Raw genomic sequence first — 17,492 nt, forward strand, 5'->3', positions numbered from 1 at the left:
GTTTTTACCAGGTTTCCAACAAACCAGACAAATGGGAAGTACTGATTAAAAGGGATGCAACATTAAAAAGTTGATACAACTAGCTGCATACAAATAACTTGCGCAATGACATATAACGCTCCTTTCTGCCAGAATAAATTCTTAGAATCATAGAATATCTCAAGTTGGAAAGGACCCATATAGATCATTCTTAACATATAGTGTGCTTTTACATGCAGTGCAACTAATGTGTGCTGCTGGCACATGAGGCACCCATGGCACAGGGCGCTGGGGACACGGGCAGGCTACGGGAGGAGCCCACAGCAGGTCTGCCAGTGCTCTCACAAGACAGCATGGGAATACAGTGGCCTGCAGCCAGCAGAGGACTAGGACCTGCCATTGCTACCCCAACGCCCAGCCTAGGGACCTTCTCCAACTTACCATCCTCCTCGTACTTTACAAGAACTTCAAACTTTATAGGTAAGCTAAGGACAAAGGACAGAGAAGTGGCAGAGGAAGTAGAGAAACAAAAACAGATTAGAGAACACAAAGGCAGGGAAATGAGAGGACAATACAAGATACAAGTAAAGAGAATTTCTACTTCAGGAAAAAACAAAACCAGAGGTATTTACTTACTGTCCCACTGCAGTACACAGAGGCAAATTGTTACAAAATACACCGTAGCCATTATAGATTGATATCAGACAGTGGTAATATATTCTTATTTATTCAGCTCAGTGACAAGAAATCAAATAAAAATATGCATTTCAAGTGCCAAAAACTATCTAAACAGCTCATCTTTACATGAAAGCTAATTACGACAACCCTAATAAAAAGTATCTGAAATGTCAAGGACTTTCTCTTTTGATGTACTAAAAAGTTATTATTATTTAGTCATTTTTATATATTAGTTACACTGTGTAACACTTTGTGTTAACACTGTGCTAAAAGGGCATTATTTAGGCTGGAGAGTTAAAGAATCAAAAATTTTAAAAATGCCAATACCCATCCCAGAAGTTCCTTTTAATTGGCCCGCTGAGCCTTGCTGATGTTTTGGGAATGCCTGCCCCCATGGGCTACCAGTTAAGGTCTGACTTCACTAGAATGAATGAAGGTGTAATACTGGAATTAAAAAAATATCCCTGGGCCCAACCAGGTAAGACAGAAACCTGAAAGAACAGAATCCAGAACTTTTTATTTTAAATAAGTTTAATGAACAGCTTTGCTCATTCTAACAACCTCCTCTCCCTCTCCTACATCAATGGAGCAGCAGCTACAAGAGCACTGCAGCAAGTCTTACTTTCTTTTAACTCCCAGCGTGGAAGTAAACAGAAATGCTAAAAATAAGCTGCGGTACAGTCTGTGTTGACAAAACACAGCAGTCACCCACTATTACCAGTCCTTTGCTCCAGAAGCCTATCTACTGAAGTTTTGCATCTTTCTCACAATTGCCTTTGCCTGGCATGCATAGCTACAAAGACCAAAACTTTTCAGAATAAGTATGAGAATTAGAGAGACACCATCCAGTTACAAAGCATGGCTTCAGAGGACACGCTTTCTACAGGGGATTGTCTTTTGCAGTTAGAAGTAGTCCTGGAAGATTTCAGCTTTCTGTACATACTCACCAGATCCTTTTCTGGTTTTTTATTGGCTAAAGCATCAACTTTGGAGTCAAGCTCGCCTTGAATTTGGTCTCTCCTTTTCAAAACACCCTTAATATAGAAGAGGAAAAAAAAGAAGTAAACTGCACCAAATTTTAGCCATCTATTCAGAAAACCATCAAACAACTTGGGTATTTAATAAATGAAGCAGGATCACAGAATGATGCCATTTAATGTTTTTGACATGATACATGTACTTTCCTCAAAAAAACAATCTTAAAATCATGAAGACTTATTTTTCAATACCTCTATTTTATCTTACGGGTTTTTCAAGAATCTTAGTAAATCCAAAATCAGTGCTGCAAGAATCTGCCATACACAGTATCATTGCTAGTTATATGAGAAAAATTGCAACAGCAGTTTACTTAGTATCAGCTCAACTTACTATATATTCATATTTTAAAACAGCAACATAAGTTTGCCAAATCTCATGAACAAGTGCCTTCTTTTGTAAAGGTTACAATATAGAGTAGAATAAATGACTAAAAATGGTATACCAGGCATTATTGAAATTGTGACTTTAACCTTCAATATTATTTTGTAAGTGCCAAATGTAGTTCAGAAAAATCAGATAAAATTATCATAAAAATGATAGGTGTTCTAACATTGATATATGTGCTTATTCTCAGCATACGTAATTACTACCTCCTTTAAAACTGTCTTATGAGGTATTGGATTTTTAGCTTAATGTCAAACAATAATTAGAAAGGGGAAGGAACGTTACTTGTTAAACTACAAAACAGGAACGGTATTACAGATTAAATTTCCATTTCCGATGCTCATTTGCTCTGTGACCTTGACGAAGCCTTACAAATTTCTCTTTGCCTTAGTTTCCTCATCTGTAAAAGCACACTCAGGTGTGCTTATCTTGCAGAACCACTGCAAGGCTTTAGTCCTTTTAAAAAAAAAATCAGAAGCAGGACATATATAGTTAAAAATCTCAAAACCTTCTTTTACATTACCTTGCCACAACTGGTTTTACTGCTTCTTCGGCATATACTAAAGACATTTTCAGTATTCACCTCTAGCATAGGGCATGTTGCAACAGCACAGGGCACAAGCACGTTTACCTTTTCTAGCTGTCTTATTTGACTGAGTTCTCTTTGAAATCTTGTCACTTTAACAAATACAGTAGAATAATTTAGGAGGTTAATTTTCAAATAATTTTTCAGTGTTTCTTTTTGAACAGGTACTCACTAGAAAAAATTGGTAAACCTGACTTTGGACAACTCTGAGTAACAGATTAGCAATACATACTAATGCTCATCAATCTACATTTCAGTAGCACAGAATATCTTTTGGTTAGATAAAAACACAAAATGTTTAGCTGTAAGCACAGAAGCAAACCAAATATGTCTGGAACAGCTTTCTTTCATATTACAAATGCTTTCTCTTTTTTACTATTTCTTTTGCCTCTTTTAAAACTGTTTTAATGACTATTTGGCAACTTTTATCACAAATAGTCCTTAAATTACAAGATAAAACCAATTATTTTAATATTAACTTACTACAACTATAAACAATGCTGACTTCTAATGACAAACAGAGGGACTGTGTTTTAAAAACATATTATTCCTTTACGATTTTTTTGTGTAATATTTAATGGTACCCTGCCACAAAACCCGCAAATAATCATATGTGGACCCATAACCAATTTATTGCTGCAGTTTGTACCCTGAGGTGCAGCAGTACTTTGCACTCTCCAGATTTGTTCTGTGAGTCAGTTAGGAAGGAGCCAGTCCAGTTGTAAATATTTTAGCTATGAATTCATCTCTTTCCCCAGTTTAAGGCTGAACTCTCAAGACTGGAAAATACAAGGATTGTATTGTATTGACCACACTTTCTTCTGCACATTTGCGCATGATCTTGGCAGCACTGCACAAAGGTCCCTGTCATGAGGAGTTAAACACACCTCTGAAAGCAGGTTTTACTAGTGTTTGACTTCCCCTATTGTATTTTTAGCGTGACTAGTAGTGCCCTCTCCAAACTGCAAGGGAAGTAAGCTATAGGAAAAACAAAAATCCATGGCGAATGAAAGGAAAGGAACAGCTGTAGAACAGGAATGAGCTAGTGGAGGAAGATTTCCTCTGGACAGGACCTCGTGGCAGCCTAGTGCTGTATTGCAAGTGTTGCATCAAGAACAATGCAAGCAGAAAAAAAATGCAATGGGCAACAGCTACTTGTAACGTGCACATGAAGAGGCAGGTAGTCACTCTGGGCTTGGTCCACAGAAACCTCTCTGTGCTCAGAACACCTGAGAAAGGGCAAGCCAGGCTGCAGACTAGAAGGCAATGGGCAGGCAGCATCTCTTCAATAGCATGAAGGCTGGGATCACTCACGTGCAACTGACTCAGAAATTCCGAAAAATAAGTTTGGACGTGGGGGAGAGGAAGAAGACCTGCAATTGCTAGGATGGTAGTCTCTTCAGACCTTTAAGCAAAGCAGTACCTATCCCCATCTACCTGCATGTACATGTAAATAATGAGGCCTGTGAGATACAGGACATTTTGTACAGCCCCTCTTTTAGTGAATCTTGTTTTAAAGACAGCAGTCATTGCAGCAGTAATTCTTAATCTCTTGGTAGCTAAGCCTTACTGAGAAAATGGCAATGCTCTGCACAGTGCCAGCAAAAGCTCAGTTAACTTGCTCTACTCATGGCCTGTAACATACTCCCTGCCCCTACTCAGAAACCATTGCAGTAGGAGCTGGGTTCCCAGCAGTAAGGCAAGAACAGATACTGCAGCTTGCATTGCTCAAAACCTAGACAGAGAGAGGTTTGTACACATCTTCTGCTTTCTGGAGGCAGCAGAGTAGGAATTACGACAAGCTGAATTCAGTTACTTAATTATGTTGATTATCCATCAGCACTGAGTTTATCAACTCTGTAGTCACATTTTTTACGTTCTCTCCAAGTGTAAGAAAATACATACATAAAGGCAACTGAGAGCATCAGCTTATGGCAAACACTAACACATGCTTATATAATGGCACAGGGACTGGAAGTTCCCTGCTGTTCTGGAAAAAGAAAACACAGTTTAGGAACATCTCCTAGAAAAGGAAAAACCTCTCCACTTCTTTTCCCCCACACAATCTGTTACTTGATGAGTTCATATTTCAGCAGTGTCAGAGGAGGTCTTTTCTCAGCTGTTGTTCCCCAAACCTTTCTGTGTTCCTGCCTCTCTGCTACAATGCAGAGCTCTCTGAAGATGGCAAAACCAGACATTCTTCAGCGCAGCTACCAAGGGCTGCCTGCCATGAAAAACTATCAAGCTCTTCTCGTGTGGAAGGGGCATCTCTTGCCTGATTAGCAAGGGAAACAGGACCAGCTGGATTCCCTGCTAACAGACAGCTATCCTATGCTGTGCACATTTAATAACAACAGTAAATAGAGGGACTGCATAATAATTTTCATCAGTTACAAATTCTCCTCTAGAGTTTGTCACTGGACTAAGCCAAATTTTATATACAGCCATAAGCAATCCTTAAGGAAACCTTACCATCAGAATTTCACTGTAGAGAACATATTCATGTAAAATCGGCAGCAGGTTTTCCGAGAGCCCTGCCATGCGCTTCTCTGTAGCCTTGCAACACTTGTCGATGCAGCTGGCAACACCTTTTAGGGAGTCTGCTATATCTTCTTCCGATGCTGACCAGAGTGTGTGGATGGGGCCGTATTCCTTCATTTCATTAAAATACTCTTAACAGGAACATATACACATATTACTCTTTTGTTCATTAATAGATGTCCAAGCGATACTAATTGCAACCTCATATTTACTGTGAACAAAGCAAGAGACTGAGCCTAATGTTTAAATTTGGTCAGATGACCAGGATAAGTAAACTGCAGTTTATGAATAAACTAATCAATTAATGTATTGTAATTAGGTAGTTCCTAGAAATCTATCAGCAAAAATGCCCCAGTCATTTCAAAAGCACACACATACTCGGGTAGGCCTGAAGAGTTGTATTCAGATCACTCAATGACCTGAATTACTTCACACTGTCTTCATACAGAGGGACAGGAGCCATAGCAGCCCTGGGCAGCAGTCAGTCTTACTTGCTTCTACTGCCCTGAATTCCTCTGCTACAGTAATGCTCTGAATCCTGTCTCAGTTATTAAAACTAGCAGCCTCAGTATGTCCCAAAAGCTTCAGAAGACACACTGAAGTTCACTCCAGTTCTGTGGGTGTTATCTCCTTTAGTAGTTTTTATTAATCTAAATACAGGGGTATCCTGCAAATCATTTCTCTTATGTCTCTAGGTCAAGTGATAATCTGTAAGCAGAAAGAAGGCCCAGAATTCACTGTGCTGTTTACTAGGGCTAAACTTGGGCAAGGCTGGATATGACCTGGGAGCTGAATGTTCACAGGGGGGTACTGTGAACGCATTGGTCATGTACTGAAAACACAATTTCATCACAACTGAATTTATAATGAAGAAATGTCCAAGAAAAGATGCAAAACAGCCATGTGGCATGAAGAATGTAATGTTTACTTTGAGATTAACTGGACAAAAAAAACCTCCATGGAAGGTGTAATTAAGAATCCCATGTTAAGCTACTGCTAGCAGGAATGTTCTCTGAATCAAAGCTATCAACAGTTCATATCCACAACAGTGCGGCCCTGCACACAAGAGTTCTGCCAAGTGCTATTTGGAAACTCTAGAAAGAAAATATAACCTACAGCATTTGGGAGCATGTCAAAATTCATAAAGTTTTCCAAGAAATATTTTGGCGCTGATGCCTTGAACCTGTGGACCTCAGCCAGCTACTTCCACTGAAATGAACGATATCAAAAGGAACTCTTCACCAAGAGGTATTTTGCTTTTATAAGGCCCCTCCAATTTAGTGAGGACATGCTGAGATCTGGTACTGCACAGTAAAGCACAAGGGCTCAGTTATTAAAGAACACAGTGCAGCTCTTCAAATTATATTATATAGACAATAAAATCCCTCAAGTGCTGACCAGTGGAAATTCTACTGAACAGGCCTAGTGTGAGATGAGGGTCAATCTCAGAAAGTCAGTAATGTAGCATCCCAAGTAGGTGTGCAAACTGCTGTTACTTAAGGAAAAAATTGAGATCAGGTCATCCTTCTTAAGAAAACTCTTAACAGGCACAGTTTCCCATGACAGAAACTACGGCCAACAGTAAAGCTATTAAAAAAAAATTAAAAACTACTTGGTCAACACAGAAAAAAGGTGCAGAATTAAACAAAAAAAGATGTTTAGAGATCTGGAATCTAGACAGCCTTATGCCAGTATGAGACAGCACAGAAAACTCTGACTATTTACATTCCACCAAAAGTACAAAACAAAAGGTCATACAGCTTTTCAAAAAGCACAAATAAAAAGATAGCCATACTTGCTATGTTTTCTTTTAAGCCTTATCAAGTAGTTAAATTACATGTTAAAACTCTTCCTATTAACAAGTTATTCAAACTAACTTGAAGGTCTGCCAATACAATGACCATTATGAAAAGGACAGTATAAACACAAATATCCCTTTTCTCCTGCTTGCTGGAAAGAGTATTTTGCCTGGCACAATGAAAACTAATTTACTTTTCCAATATATTGATTTCTTAAATCAATAAAACTGATACATGTTTTCTACTTACCCCTTTCTTCCTTGTAAATTCTATGAGCTATTTTGTCTAGTACGTTTATTTTCTGACTAAATGTTTCCATGTAATCGTTCATTTCTGTAAACGTTTCAGGACGATTTTTAACTCCCCCTCTTACTGAAGATGCTACAGCTCTGACGGTCTGTCCCATCCTGCTCAGCAAACTGGGACCCTGCTTCTTGTGTGAGGAGAGTTCCTAAAGACAGAACAAGCCATGTTTACTTCCAAGTACTTTTTAAAATTCTCTGAAAATAATGCATGCTTTAAAGCTTTTTTTTTAAACCAAAACTACTTACATAAGCCTCTGTGTGTATTTTTAGTGTATCAATCTTACTTTAAAATTATTAGACCAGTGTCAGAACCATACCTGTCATGTACATTTATTAGCTAAGGCTTTCTGGGCAAACACAAGCATGCCATGTATCATGCTCTCACAAGAACGATTAAAGATGGCAGAGAACCTTTAACCTTTCACTCCTTAGGGCGAGTTAGCTAGTTTGCAATTTTGCCTTTTGAACAGGAAAGCAGAGGTAATGATTTCAGAAATACGGCATTGAGAAAAGCAAACAGTGTTCCTACTGGAAGAAGTAATCCATCTATTTTTTTTTTTAACTCTTTTTATATGTTGCTAGAATAACTTTTGCTGAAGTTCAGAGGCAGGCTTTTCTGACTACAAAACTCTTAATTTTCAACTGGACACATCTTGCAAAAATACAACAGGAAATTGAAAGGCTCTATTTTTCTTTTATGAGACTAGTATAACTTTTTTTTAAAAAGCAAATGAAAAAGACAGTGCCATGCCAAAACAATAATTAAAATACTACTTTTCATATAATCTTGGAAGCTTATATGTATACCAAAAAGCATGCAGAGTTGAAATATTGTGAATTTGCCACAAAAATCCAAAATGCAGCAATAAAAACTGCTTTGGAAGCTACATCAATATTTATGGCCACACGCATGATTACCAAAAGCACAGAAGAAAAGGTTATTTTGGGGGATGAATATTCCATAAATCCCCTGCCGCCTTCTGACACTTCTGTAACGAGCCGTGGGAGGACACTATTGAATGCTGAACCAGGGAGACTCCTGATATACTCTACTAACACAAGACATCGTTTCACATAACTGTAAATATAAAAAAAAGTCATTTTACCCAGGCCTGCGCAGTAAGAAAAATTTTGAAATCTTCATTAAAAGTTAAAGTTGGATGATCAGCAATACGGTTCAAAAATTTATGTAAAGCTTTTCTTCGAGTCTCAATGAATTCCTCACTAAATCGTTCCACCATTCCTTTCATTATGAATTTTTCAGGCAATGGCTAAGGAAAAAAGAAGAAATATTTTGTATAGTTTGCATAATATTGGGGGTATTATAATATTTCTTCTACTTACTAAAAAACAAAGGTATACCTCGTAAAATCCACCATGCAAAAAACTGTTATAAAGTTATCATATTCAACAGTGGTATAACATGGTTCTTGTAGCATACAGTGCAGAAGAACACAAGTACAACTAAGAAAGAAGGACATAAATTACTGCTAATTACTGCAAATGACACAATTACAAACATACGAAATACCTTTATGGAATTTTTAATTATCACATACATATAAAGCTAATGAAAATAGGTTGGTTTAATGTTTGTGAGACTTCAGAAACTGAAGAAAGACCTCAAACATCTCTGTATAAAACTGGAGCCATCTTTTAAACAAATAAGAATAACTTAAGTTTTAGCAAACGAACAGGAATAATCAGTGTTGGATGTGCTGCTTCAAGTTTGCTCTTCAACCAAAGGAAATCCTGATATCGTCTTCGAACTTCATATTCACTGGAGTCAAATTCACCACGAGAAGTCTGAAAACCAGAGGCAGAAAAAACAGGCCCAGGTTAGAATACCAGAAAAAAAAGAACAAACTAGTTTTAGATCTTGGAGAAAACTGACTACTTGAAGGGAATGCATACATGATTCTATTTTGCCCGTGTTATTTGCTTGCTGTTTTTCAAAGTGCAGTGATCAACTACTTGAAGAGAGAAAACACATCCCATTTTAGCAAGAAATCAAAGTTCTGTTCTAAAAAAAAAAAAAAAGCAAGCACTAAACTGCACACCGAGTGACTGATAATAATTAGCCTACCACAGTGTTTCCAAAAGATTTCAATCATTATTTTAGTGTGGCATTTTCCTTTTAGCAATCACAGTTATGTTCATCCCTTTTAGGGCACTTCTTTTAAAGTGATTAGTAATCTACGAGTAAGGAAAGTCCATTTTTTAGCATTCTGAAAAAAAAAACCAAATAGCTGACATAAGTCCTTGGGACCTGCTGACACTAGTGAAAAATCCCCACATTCAAAATATGAAAACTTCAGCATATCATAGCAATAACACTTCCTGTGCTGCTTAATGGATTCTGCGTTCTATCATCAATTCCAGTTTTGTAGCCCTTTGTTAGAACTTGCCAACAAACCTTTAATGCCTAGAAAAAATGCTTATTAGTGTTGCAAAATTGTCAGACCATGAGATTTATTTTATCGCTGGTCTATCTTCTAGAATCAAGCCACAAAGAACCCATGTTTTCATTAAAGTAATGCACGCTGTTTAGCATTCATTGTTGCACAGAGATTTATAATGCAATGCAAGTAAATTCTAAAAACCTCAAAACACGCTTTTGTAATCTAAACATTTTTGAGGGTTGAATAAAAATTTTTCAAGATATGTGGGAGGAATGCTATTACTTTATCATCAACAACCAGCACTTCAAATGAAATATGATAAGAAAGGACAGAACAGATAAAAAAGCAAAAGCAATCCACCTTACACCCCTTCCATACTTACCTGAAGAAAAAATGTTCTCTCATCTATAAAAACATGTATAAAGTGAAAATTATTGCTAGCAACCTAACGAAGATAGCTCTCTTCCTACTCTTTAAATATTTTATGAGGAATTGATATCTCCTCTTATTTAAGGATGAGTAATTCCCATTAGAAAATTTGGTTTTAAATGAATCTTTTAAAAAGAACTCAAAGTAAAATAAATTAACAGTGCAATTCTCAAAATGCAGCCTGCAGAATATTTGCTGGTAATCCCAGAAGAGCTGGCTAGTCTCACAAGGCTGACTTTCTTCCTTATTTCCAGTAAATAAATTTGTATTCAGGACAGCTAAAAATATACTTAGTTGTTTCCCAATATTACTTTTTCATTGGAGAATTGTGGCAGTTTCCCCAGAAATCATATGCAACTGTAAAGGGGAAACCAATGTCCACGTAATAGTAGATGCTGTAATTACAAAAGAATGGAATTGAAAGACTTTGTAGCAGGTAACATTTATGCAGGACAAAAGACTGCTAGCCTGCAAGTGATCCAAAAGTCATAAATACTTGGGCTATTATAGTGTCTTTGAACTGAATCGGTCTTTCTGCTGTTTCATATTCCTGCTGAAGATCACAATAGAAAATGTTATTCTCATATAGAACTGATTTGGCTGTTGAAGAATTATTAGCTATTTTCTCAGCATAAAAGCATAAGCACCTATATGTGTAGACTTATACTGAATTTTTTTTTCAGAATCTACTGCACAGTTTCATAGAGTTTTAGTGGTCTATAACTCATGGCAAAATCAGAGTATAATTTAAATTTAGTAATATCCCAGAGAATGGTATGCAAGAAGAGTGAAAATGCTACTACTGTTACCAATGTAAGCCATTATAGCCATGAGTGGATGCTTACCTTTGTGACTACTCTGTATGTAATAAATGTTTCAATGGCTGTAATGTGGCTTTCAGGATCATCGACTGTAATGAAGAGATCTCTTAATTCTGGTTCATCTTCAAATTTATACTGGTTTATCATTGATGAGGGGGATATTGGCATAGAAGGACTGAATGAGTTTACCTCAGCCAGTGATGTATCCTACAGAAAAGACATGAGAACATCCATATAGATAAATCTTTATATACAAACACACACATGCAAACACATATGTCTCAGATGCTAAAATGGCAAGCTTTGAAATAGTCTGGTAAAACAGATAAAACATAGAGCAGATGAAAGAATTATATAGTACATGGCAAATCTATTATCCTTTTCAGTATTTGCTTCAGTGAGGATGTAAGAAATGAGATTTATTCTAAAACTGATGAAAGAGCAAAATGCTACCATTTGACAAGAGTGTTATGCATAGCTGGAAAGAGAACTTGCCTATGAATGCTAAAATTAGTTATGAATCCAAGCACCCAGTAATTGTGTAGGATACTTACCAGCTTTATTAAAATTGTTAGAAGCCAGTTACTCAGGACTTATGAAGTTTGAATTATCTCTAAAAACCTGAACAGGGTGGATAAAAATGATGATTTTAAAAGAAAACAAGACAAAATCCAAATGAGAATTTTTATTGGACTTGGATATTTCAGTTTGCATAGATTTTAAAATAAAGTTCGAAATGGAAAACTTTTACAGAGACATAAATTTGATCTTTTAAAAAGAAAAACCAGTAAGTAAGAATGCAATACAAATTCATTGCTTAATTTCTAAAAAAATTCAAACCACTGGTTTGTTGAAGTGGAAAACCACTTTTTGATAGCATCAACCACAGTTCTCTAAGAATATGCCCCATAGCAGCTGCTTCTGCTCAGCGTGTTCAATGGTGATCACTCAAATGCTGAGAAACTGAGTGTAAATTAGAAATGGGCAAAAAATCTCATTTTCTTTCTTAGATGCAAGTCTGGATGAGATCTACTAATCCAAAATCTTGGAGGATACAGTGACTAGGAAAATAAATTAAATTCACTAACACCATAAAAGAGCATAATAAATGAATAAATCACTAAAAATAATAAATTTGGGCAATTAAAATTAATCACTGTTTTAAATATCAAACATCTTATACACTTTTTCCAATATATCCAATGCAATGAAGTATTTTTATGACAAACTTTAAAATTAATCTGTTTTCTAGAAGTTTTCTAGAAGTGTAGTTAGGCTACACTACCAAGTGGCAGAGTTGCCCTTTCCAGTGCCTCACTAACTATGGAGCAAGGAGAAAAGGGATGTTGCTGAAGAGAAAACTGCTCAAATGGCAGAATTGGAAATGTGGGAGTCCACAGAAACTACGGACACAGCGTCATCCCAAGGCCGACCTCCTGGGAGTGAAGAGCACACCACCGCAGTGCTGCTGAGCTTGGCAAGTTGCTTTTTTTCCTTTGAATTCAACTGGATCAAAACTTTCTCTGGAACACATTCTCCTCTCTTGTTCTTTTCCTGCCTTAAAACCTCATTGCCTACTGCCATCCCTCTCCTTTGAGTTATTCAACATACTCTCGCAAATATGGAGTAGAAATTTATATTGAGAATTATGCACAGAAAGCAGTGATGTACCAGTTCTCCTCCCATCACTTAGGTACAGTTCTTAGAACAGGGAGAGAAAAGAAAGACGGAAGACTTTAAATATTATATAGCTGCTTACTTGTACACCTGTAAGTCATTTTATTTTTACTCAGTGTGTTCCTATGCATGATTTTCTGTACTGGTATCCAGCCAGCACTGTCCTGAGTGGTGGAGGATAAATAGAGAAGCTGTTTTCACTGCGCACTAGCACTAGCTGGCCATGCTCTACATGAAGAGTGAGGACCACTTGTTCAGAGCAGCCCATGCGATTCAAAGCACTGAGACAACAGGGAATTTCCAGGGAAAGAAAATGCATGTGAGCATGTAAAGGACTTGAACGGCCATATAACTTGAGGAATAATGATTCTGCAAGGCCTAAATTGGATCAAGGCAAATGTGTTTCCTATTTTCTCATTTTCCATGGGTCATTAATACCTTAATGCTGCGTTCCTCCTTCTAGGTTGCTACTAAAAATTGCTCTACAGGCAGGTTTCTGACAGTATATTTTTATATAGAAGGGCTTATGAATATGTGGTTTGTGAAATAAAACATGGGCAATAAAAATCCATAGAATAAGCAGGTCTTCAGTTCTGTTGTAATGCAGCTCTAGTGTTCATCTGTACATGAATGAATGCATGTGAGTTTTAAACAAGTATCTGTTTCTCTTTCTTTATCCTCATGATACTTCAGGTTTACTTCCAACAGTTCTTGAAGTTCGTGTGACTTAAGTCTGATGTCCTCACAGAAACACGGTAAAAGAGATTATAATTTTCTATTTTCTCTACAGCTGTAATTTTGTGGTTGGAACTATGTTTTTGTGTGCATACAGATGAGGGCAGGAGTTTTGTGGCACAGAAAAAACAGACAATTCTTCTAGATCTTGGGTTGTATAACTTTAAAAAAAACCAAACAACTTTTTTCCTCTTCACCCATGCAAAGAGGATCAAGGTCCTGTCCCAGATAATGGTAACTTTTCCCACTCCTCCCCCAGCCCCACCTACCTGCAGTACCCCTTCTCCCTTCCAAGCCCTTTCACTACTGACAGCAGTCAGCAGAGCTGTGTGTGCCGATCAGCAAATAGGTTCATGCATTTTGATTTACTGGCCAGGAGATGAAACAGAAAATCAACGTGCTCCTGGCAGCATGAGGGCCTTGTTCTGGGTGTCCTTCCTCTAATACTTGCACTTACCCTATCTCACTCTCACATTTGGCTGCAATTTGACTTCAAAATAAATAAGGGAAGGTAAACACTCATACAGCAGGAACAGCCTCAAAGTAGGCTGAGCACACAGCTGAGCCTGCAGCTCTCTGTAGAAGACATCAAGTCTGGGGGTTTGCCTAAATACCACTCCTCCCCAGAGCAGAGATCCTGATTCAGGGTTGCCTCCATGCCTCATCCATCCATCCTTCCCTCCCAGCGAGGATCCAGAGCCTGCAATCTTCTAAGGCCAGGGATCCAAACCAGGTCTGGAGATAAAGGATGTGGTGGCAGAGTTTGTCTTATAAGAGAATAGCTTAGTTGTTGGAGCATTCTTCAAAGAAGCAAAGAGATTCAGGAAGACAGAATAGTTACTTGGCCGAAAAATTCACTTACAAATCAGTCTCAAATCCTTGATCAACTTGTTTTGGAAGAAAAATTAGCCTCTATGCAATTCTGAAGTGGCATGTATGTCTTTTCCAGAAATACCATTAATTAAGTTTTCTGTAATTATGAAGTGGAGACAAACACTGTAAAACAGAGTTTGAAAGAAGAGCTACTAAAGATTTTAAGTATTAACTGAAGTGCTGACAGCTTTGTCAATGCCAGGTCACCATATCAGTTAACAAGGAAGACAAAGATTAACTGAATGGGTATTGCAATACATGTGGTACTCTATACTTTGAAACTAATGGAATAAAGCAGGTTGAAAACATTGTATTTGGTGACTCATAACTCAGCCCCCAGAAGTTGTCTCTGCTAAAAAGACCTCAGAACTTTTTCCATGGTAACAGAAACTAGGATAAAGTGAAATGCAAGTCACATCATGAAATGCTTTATCAGAGTTGCCAAAGAAGATGCTAGTCTGTAACATTTGAGATATGTCACAGGATGCCGGGTCAATGGTTTATGATACTATCGGGTTAAATGTCTATGAATTTTCATAAAATAAAAGCCCCGTGTTTACATCTTGAGTAATAACTTAGGGTATTGATGTTGACAATTTTTAAGAATCCCATTTTTCACCATTTTGGTAGCTGGTACATTTCATTGACTAAACTGAGAAAAATGAAGTCGCTGTCAGTGTCAGACACCAAGCACTGTGCTGCTGCTGCTGTCCCGCTTGGCCTGCAAATGCTATACCACTACCTTAAAGACAGTGGTGTGAGAAACCCCATTAAGGTACAATTTAAAATAAGGTGGTCCTGGAACAGTATGTTATGAAAAAATTGGGTTTACAAAACTTAAGTCTGAAGCTACATTTAGCCTGTCAGTTTCCCTCGAATATATGGAGCATGAACAAATGGGGTGTAATCCCCAATCAACCTCACAGATTTTCATCAGCTCAAAAGATCAGCCCTCAAATTGCACCTGAAAGCAAACCGTGAATTTCTGGTCTGTATATAACCACTAAATGCAGGTGTCCAAGCTTTGGAAAGAATGCTGTATTTTCACGTAGTACAACAAATTTTCTTGTTTACAGGAATAAGTTATCATGTGGCATGCATTAATCGTAGTTAAGATTTAATATAAGTATGAAATATTTGGCATGAATCCAGGTAGCAGAAATTTAAAGATATAGATATTTGCCATATAGCAGCGGTAACTCGTATCAACTACACGTGGTTTTATTTTTTACTCCCAAGGAGCATCGCTCTCCACAAGCGAGCAGCATAACTGTTGATACACTGTATCGATAGGCACATACCTGTATGCAGAACTGCCTGAGCTTACCTAGTAAAAGCAAAAGGATTCAAAGTATGAAACAAACAACTAAAATTATATTTTAGCACTGCTTTTGCATGCAAGTTCAGTGACTCATTCATCTCTTTATGTCAAATCAAGACTGGTGCTTTTCTAGAAAATATGATACAGCTAGACCCTAGTTATGCTTCAGAAAAACACAAATAACTTGGTGAAATTTAGCCTGACCTCTTGCATGTTGAAGACCATTAAATCACCTAATAGTCCCTTCTGGCCTTAAAATCCATGAATTTCAAGAATTTTACTACAGTCAAAGTTTAAATACATAGCTCCTAAGAATGAAGCTCTTATTGCAATGTTTTTACTCATGCATACCAAAACATACATCTCATTTACAGAAATATAAAAAATACACATCTAGTTCATACGACAATCAGTCCTACTGAAAAAACATTTGGTGTCACATTTTCAAATAGGAAACATATCTGCTGTTTTCTCTCCAATGTCACACATCCTGTCACATAGCAGTTCAGAAGTCTCAGAAGGTGAGCAGGGCCTTAGCCCCCTACATGTATTTTTTCCACCTTAGCTCTCTGTATGTCCTTACGTTGTATTTTAGATGCTGCCTTGGTAAGGCCGACAGATTGATGACATGCTCTCTTCTTTAATGGCTGAGAAGGCAAGAGGTTAAGTCTCACCTTAACCAAATCAGTGTGAAGTGAGAAACAACATACGTGGTAGCCACACCGGACTTCATTGGTTTAACTGAAATCAGCAATATCGGCAAGACTGGCGCCCATGTACCTAGCTAACTCTGTGTGCTTTCAGAACGTGGACCCTCATGTATCGTCAGTTACATTCATTTTATTCCCTTCATCAACATACAGATGTTACCTTCTCAAACATCCTATGTGAAGGTGCTAGGCTTCCCTTCATCTTTTGAAAGAAAACTCGAACTGAAACTTGGAAATACTTATTTGTATTTAAATACAACTTCAATTACTAAATACGACTGTTTATTTAATTTACAGATAGATACGTGGTACACGACAAACATGATGATAAGGTTACGGCGAGCCCACATTACTTTTCAAATTTAAGGTAAGAGCAGTTATGACTTGCACCGCTTGTCTGCAGTAGCAACCCCCCTTTTCGTGCCCAAGGAGAGGTCACCGACGGCTCCGCTGAGCGGGCCGGGCTGCCTGGGGGCGCGGGGCTGCCTGGGGCAGCGCTCGGCGGCCCCCGGAGCCCCGGGGGACTTCTCCTTGGGCAGCAGCCGACAGCCGGACCTGCCCGGCCCAGGCGCTGCAACGTCCGGGCGCGGGGAGCGGAGGCTGCCCGGCCAAGCGCGGGGCAGGCGGGCAGAGGCCGGGCAGAGGCCGCGATCGCCGCCCGGGGTGGGGCCGCCCCGTCCCGTCACGTCCCGACCCCTCCCGTCCCGTCCCCGCGCGCCCGGCGCACGGCAGGGCGAAGTGCCGGCGAGCGAGGGAGCGGCCAGCAGCCCGTCCCGGGCGCGGCGCGGCCCGGCCCGACCCGACCCGGGGAGGGGAGGGCGCCGCCGTACCTTGCTGAACACCTCCAGGTCGTCCTCCTCATCGTCCAACGCCAGCACCTCGGCGGCGGCAGCAAGCAGCGGCCCCCGGGCCGCGCCGGGGGAACCCGCGGGGGGGTCGGGGTCGGCCTCGGCCTCTCCCCCGCTGCCGAGGGAAGGCGGGGGGAGCGGCGGCCCCGGTACCCGGCCCTCTGCCTCCATCCTTCCCTGCGAGCGCGGGCGACGGCCCCGCCAGACCCGCTCCCTGGGGGGCCGCAATTGGCCACCCGCCGCTCCCCCGACCCTGGCCCCGGCCCCAGCCCGGGGGGCGCGCACAGTGCGCAGGAGTGGAAGCGGCGGCGACGGGAGGGCCGCCCTGCCGGGGCGGGAGGAAGCGGAGAAGCGGAGCCGGGACGT

The 17,492-nt window shown here is 39.4% G+C and overlaps 1 protein-coding gene across 7 annotated transcripts in view; it reads right to left on the reverse strand.

The window, feature by feature from the left end:
• The window catches only part of SNX7 (sorting nexin 7), a 42,229-nt gene extending 24,739 nt beyond the window's left edge, over positions 1-17,490 (reverse strand). For all 7 annotated transcript variants that reach the window (XR_005933763.1, XR_005933764.1, XM_030033827.2 and 4 more), the window contains exons 1-7: positions 17,109-17,490; positions 10,987-11,169; positions 9,006-9,116; positions 8,417-8,581; positions 7,255-7,456; positions 5,138-5,337; positions 1,605-1,691 (exon numbers count right to left, since the gene is read on the reverse strand). Coding sequence is in view for 5 of the 7 variants with exons in the window: in XM_030033827.2 (XP_029889687.1) it covers positions 1,605-1,691; positions 5,138-5,337; positions 7,255-7,456; positions 8,417-8,581; positions 9,006-9,116; positions 10,987-11,169; positions 17,109-17,297 (1,137 nt within the window). In the remaining 2 variants the exon portion in view is untranslated. The remainder of the gene's footprint in view (positions 1-1,604; positions 1,692-5,137; positions 5,338-7,254; positions 7,457-8,416; positions 8,582-9,005; positions 9,117-10,986; positions 11,170-17,108) is intronic.
• Positions 17,491-17,492: the final 2 nt, after the last annotated feature.

This window comes from Aquila chrysaetos, chromosome 12, assembly GCF_900496995.4.
Source record: "Aquila chrysaetos chrysaetos chromosome 12, bAquChr1.4, whole genome shotgun sequence".
Classification (NCBI taxonomy): Eukaryota; Metazoa; Chordata; class Aves; order Accipitriformes; family Accipitridae; genus Aquila; species Aquila chrysaetos.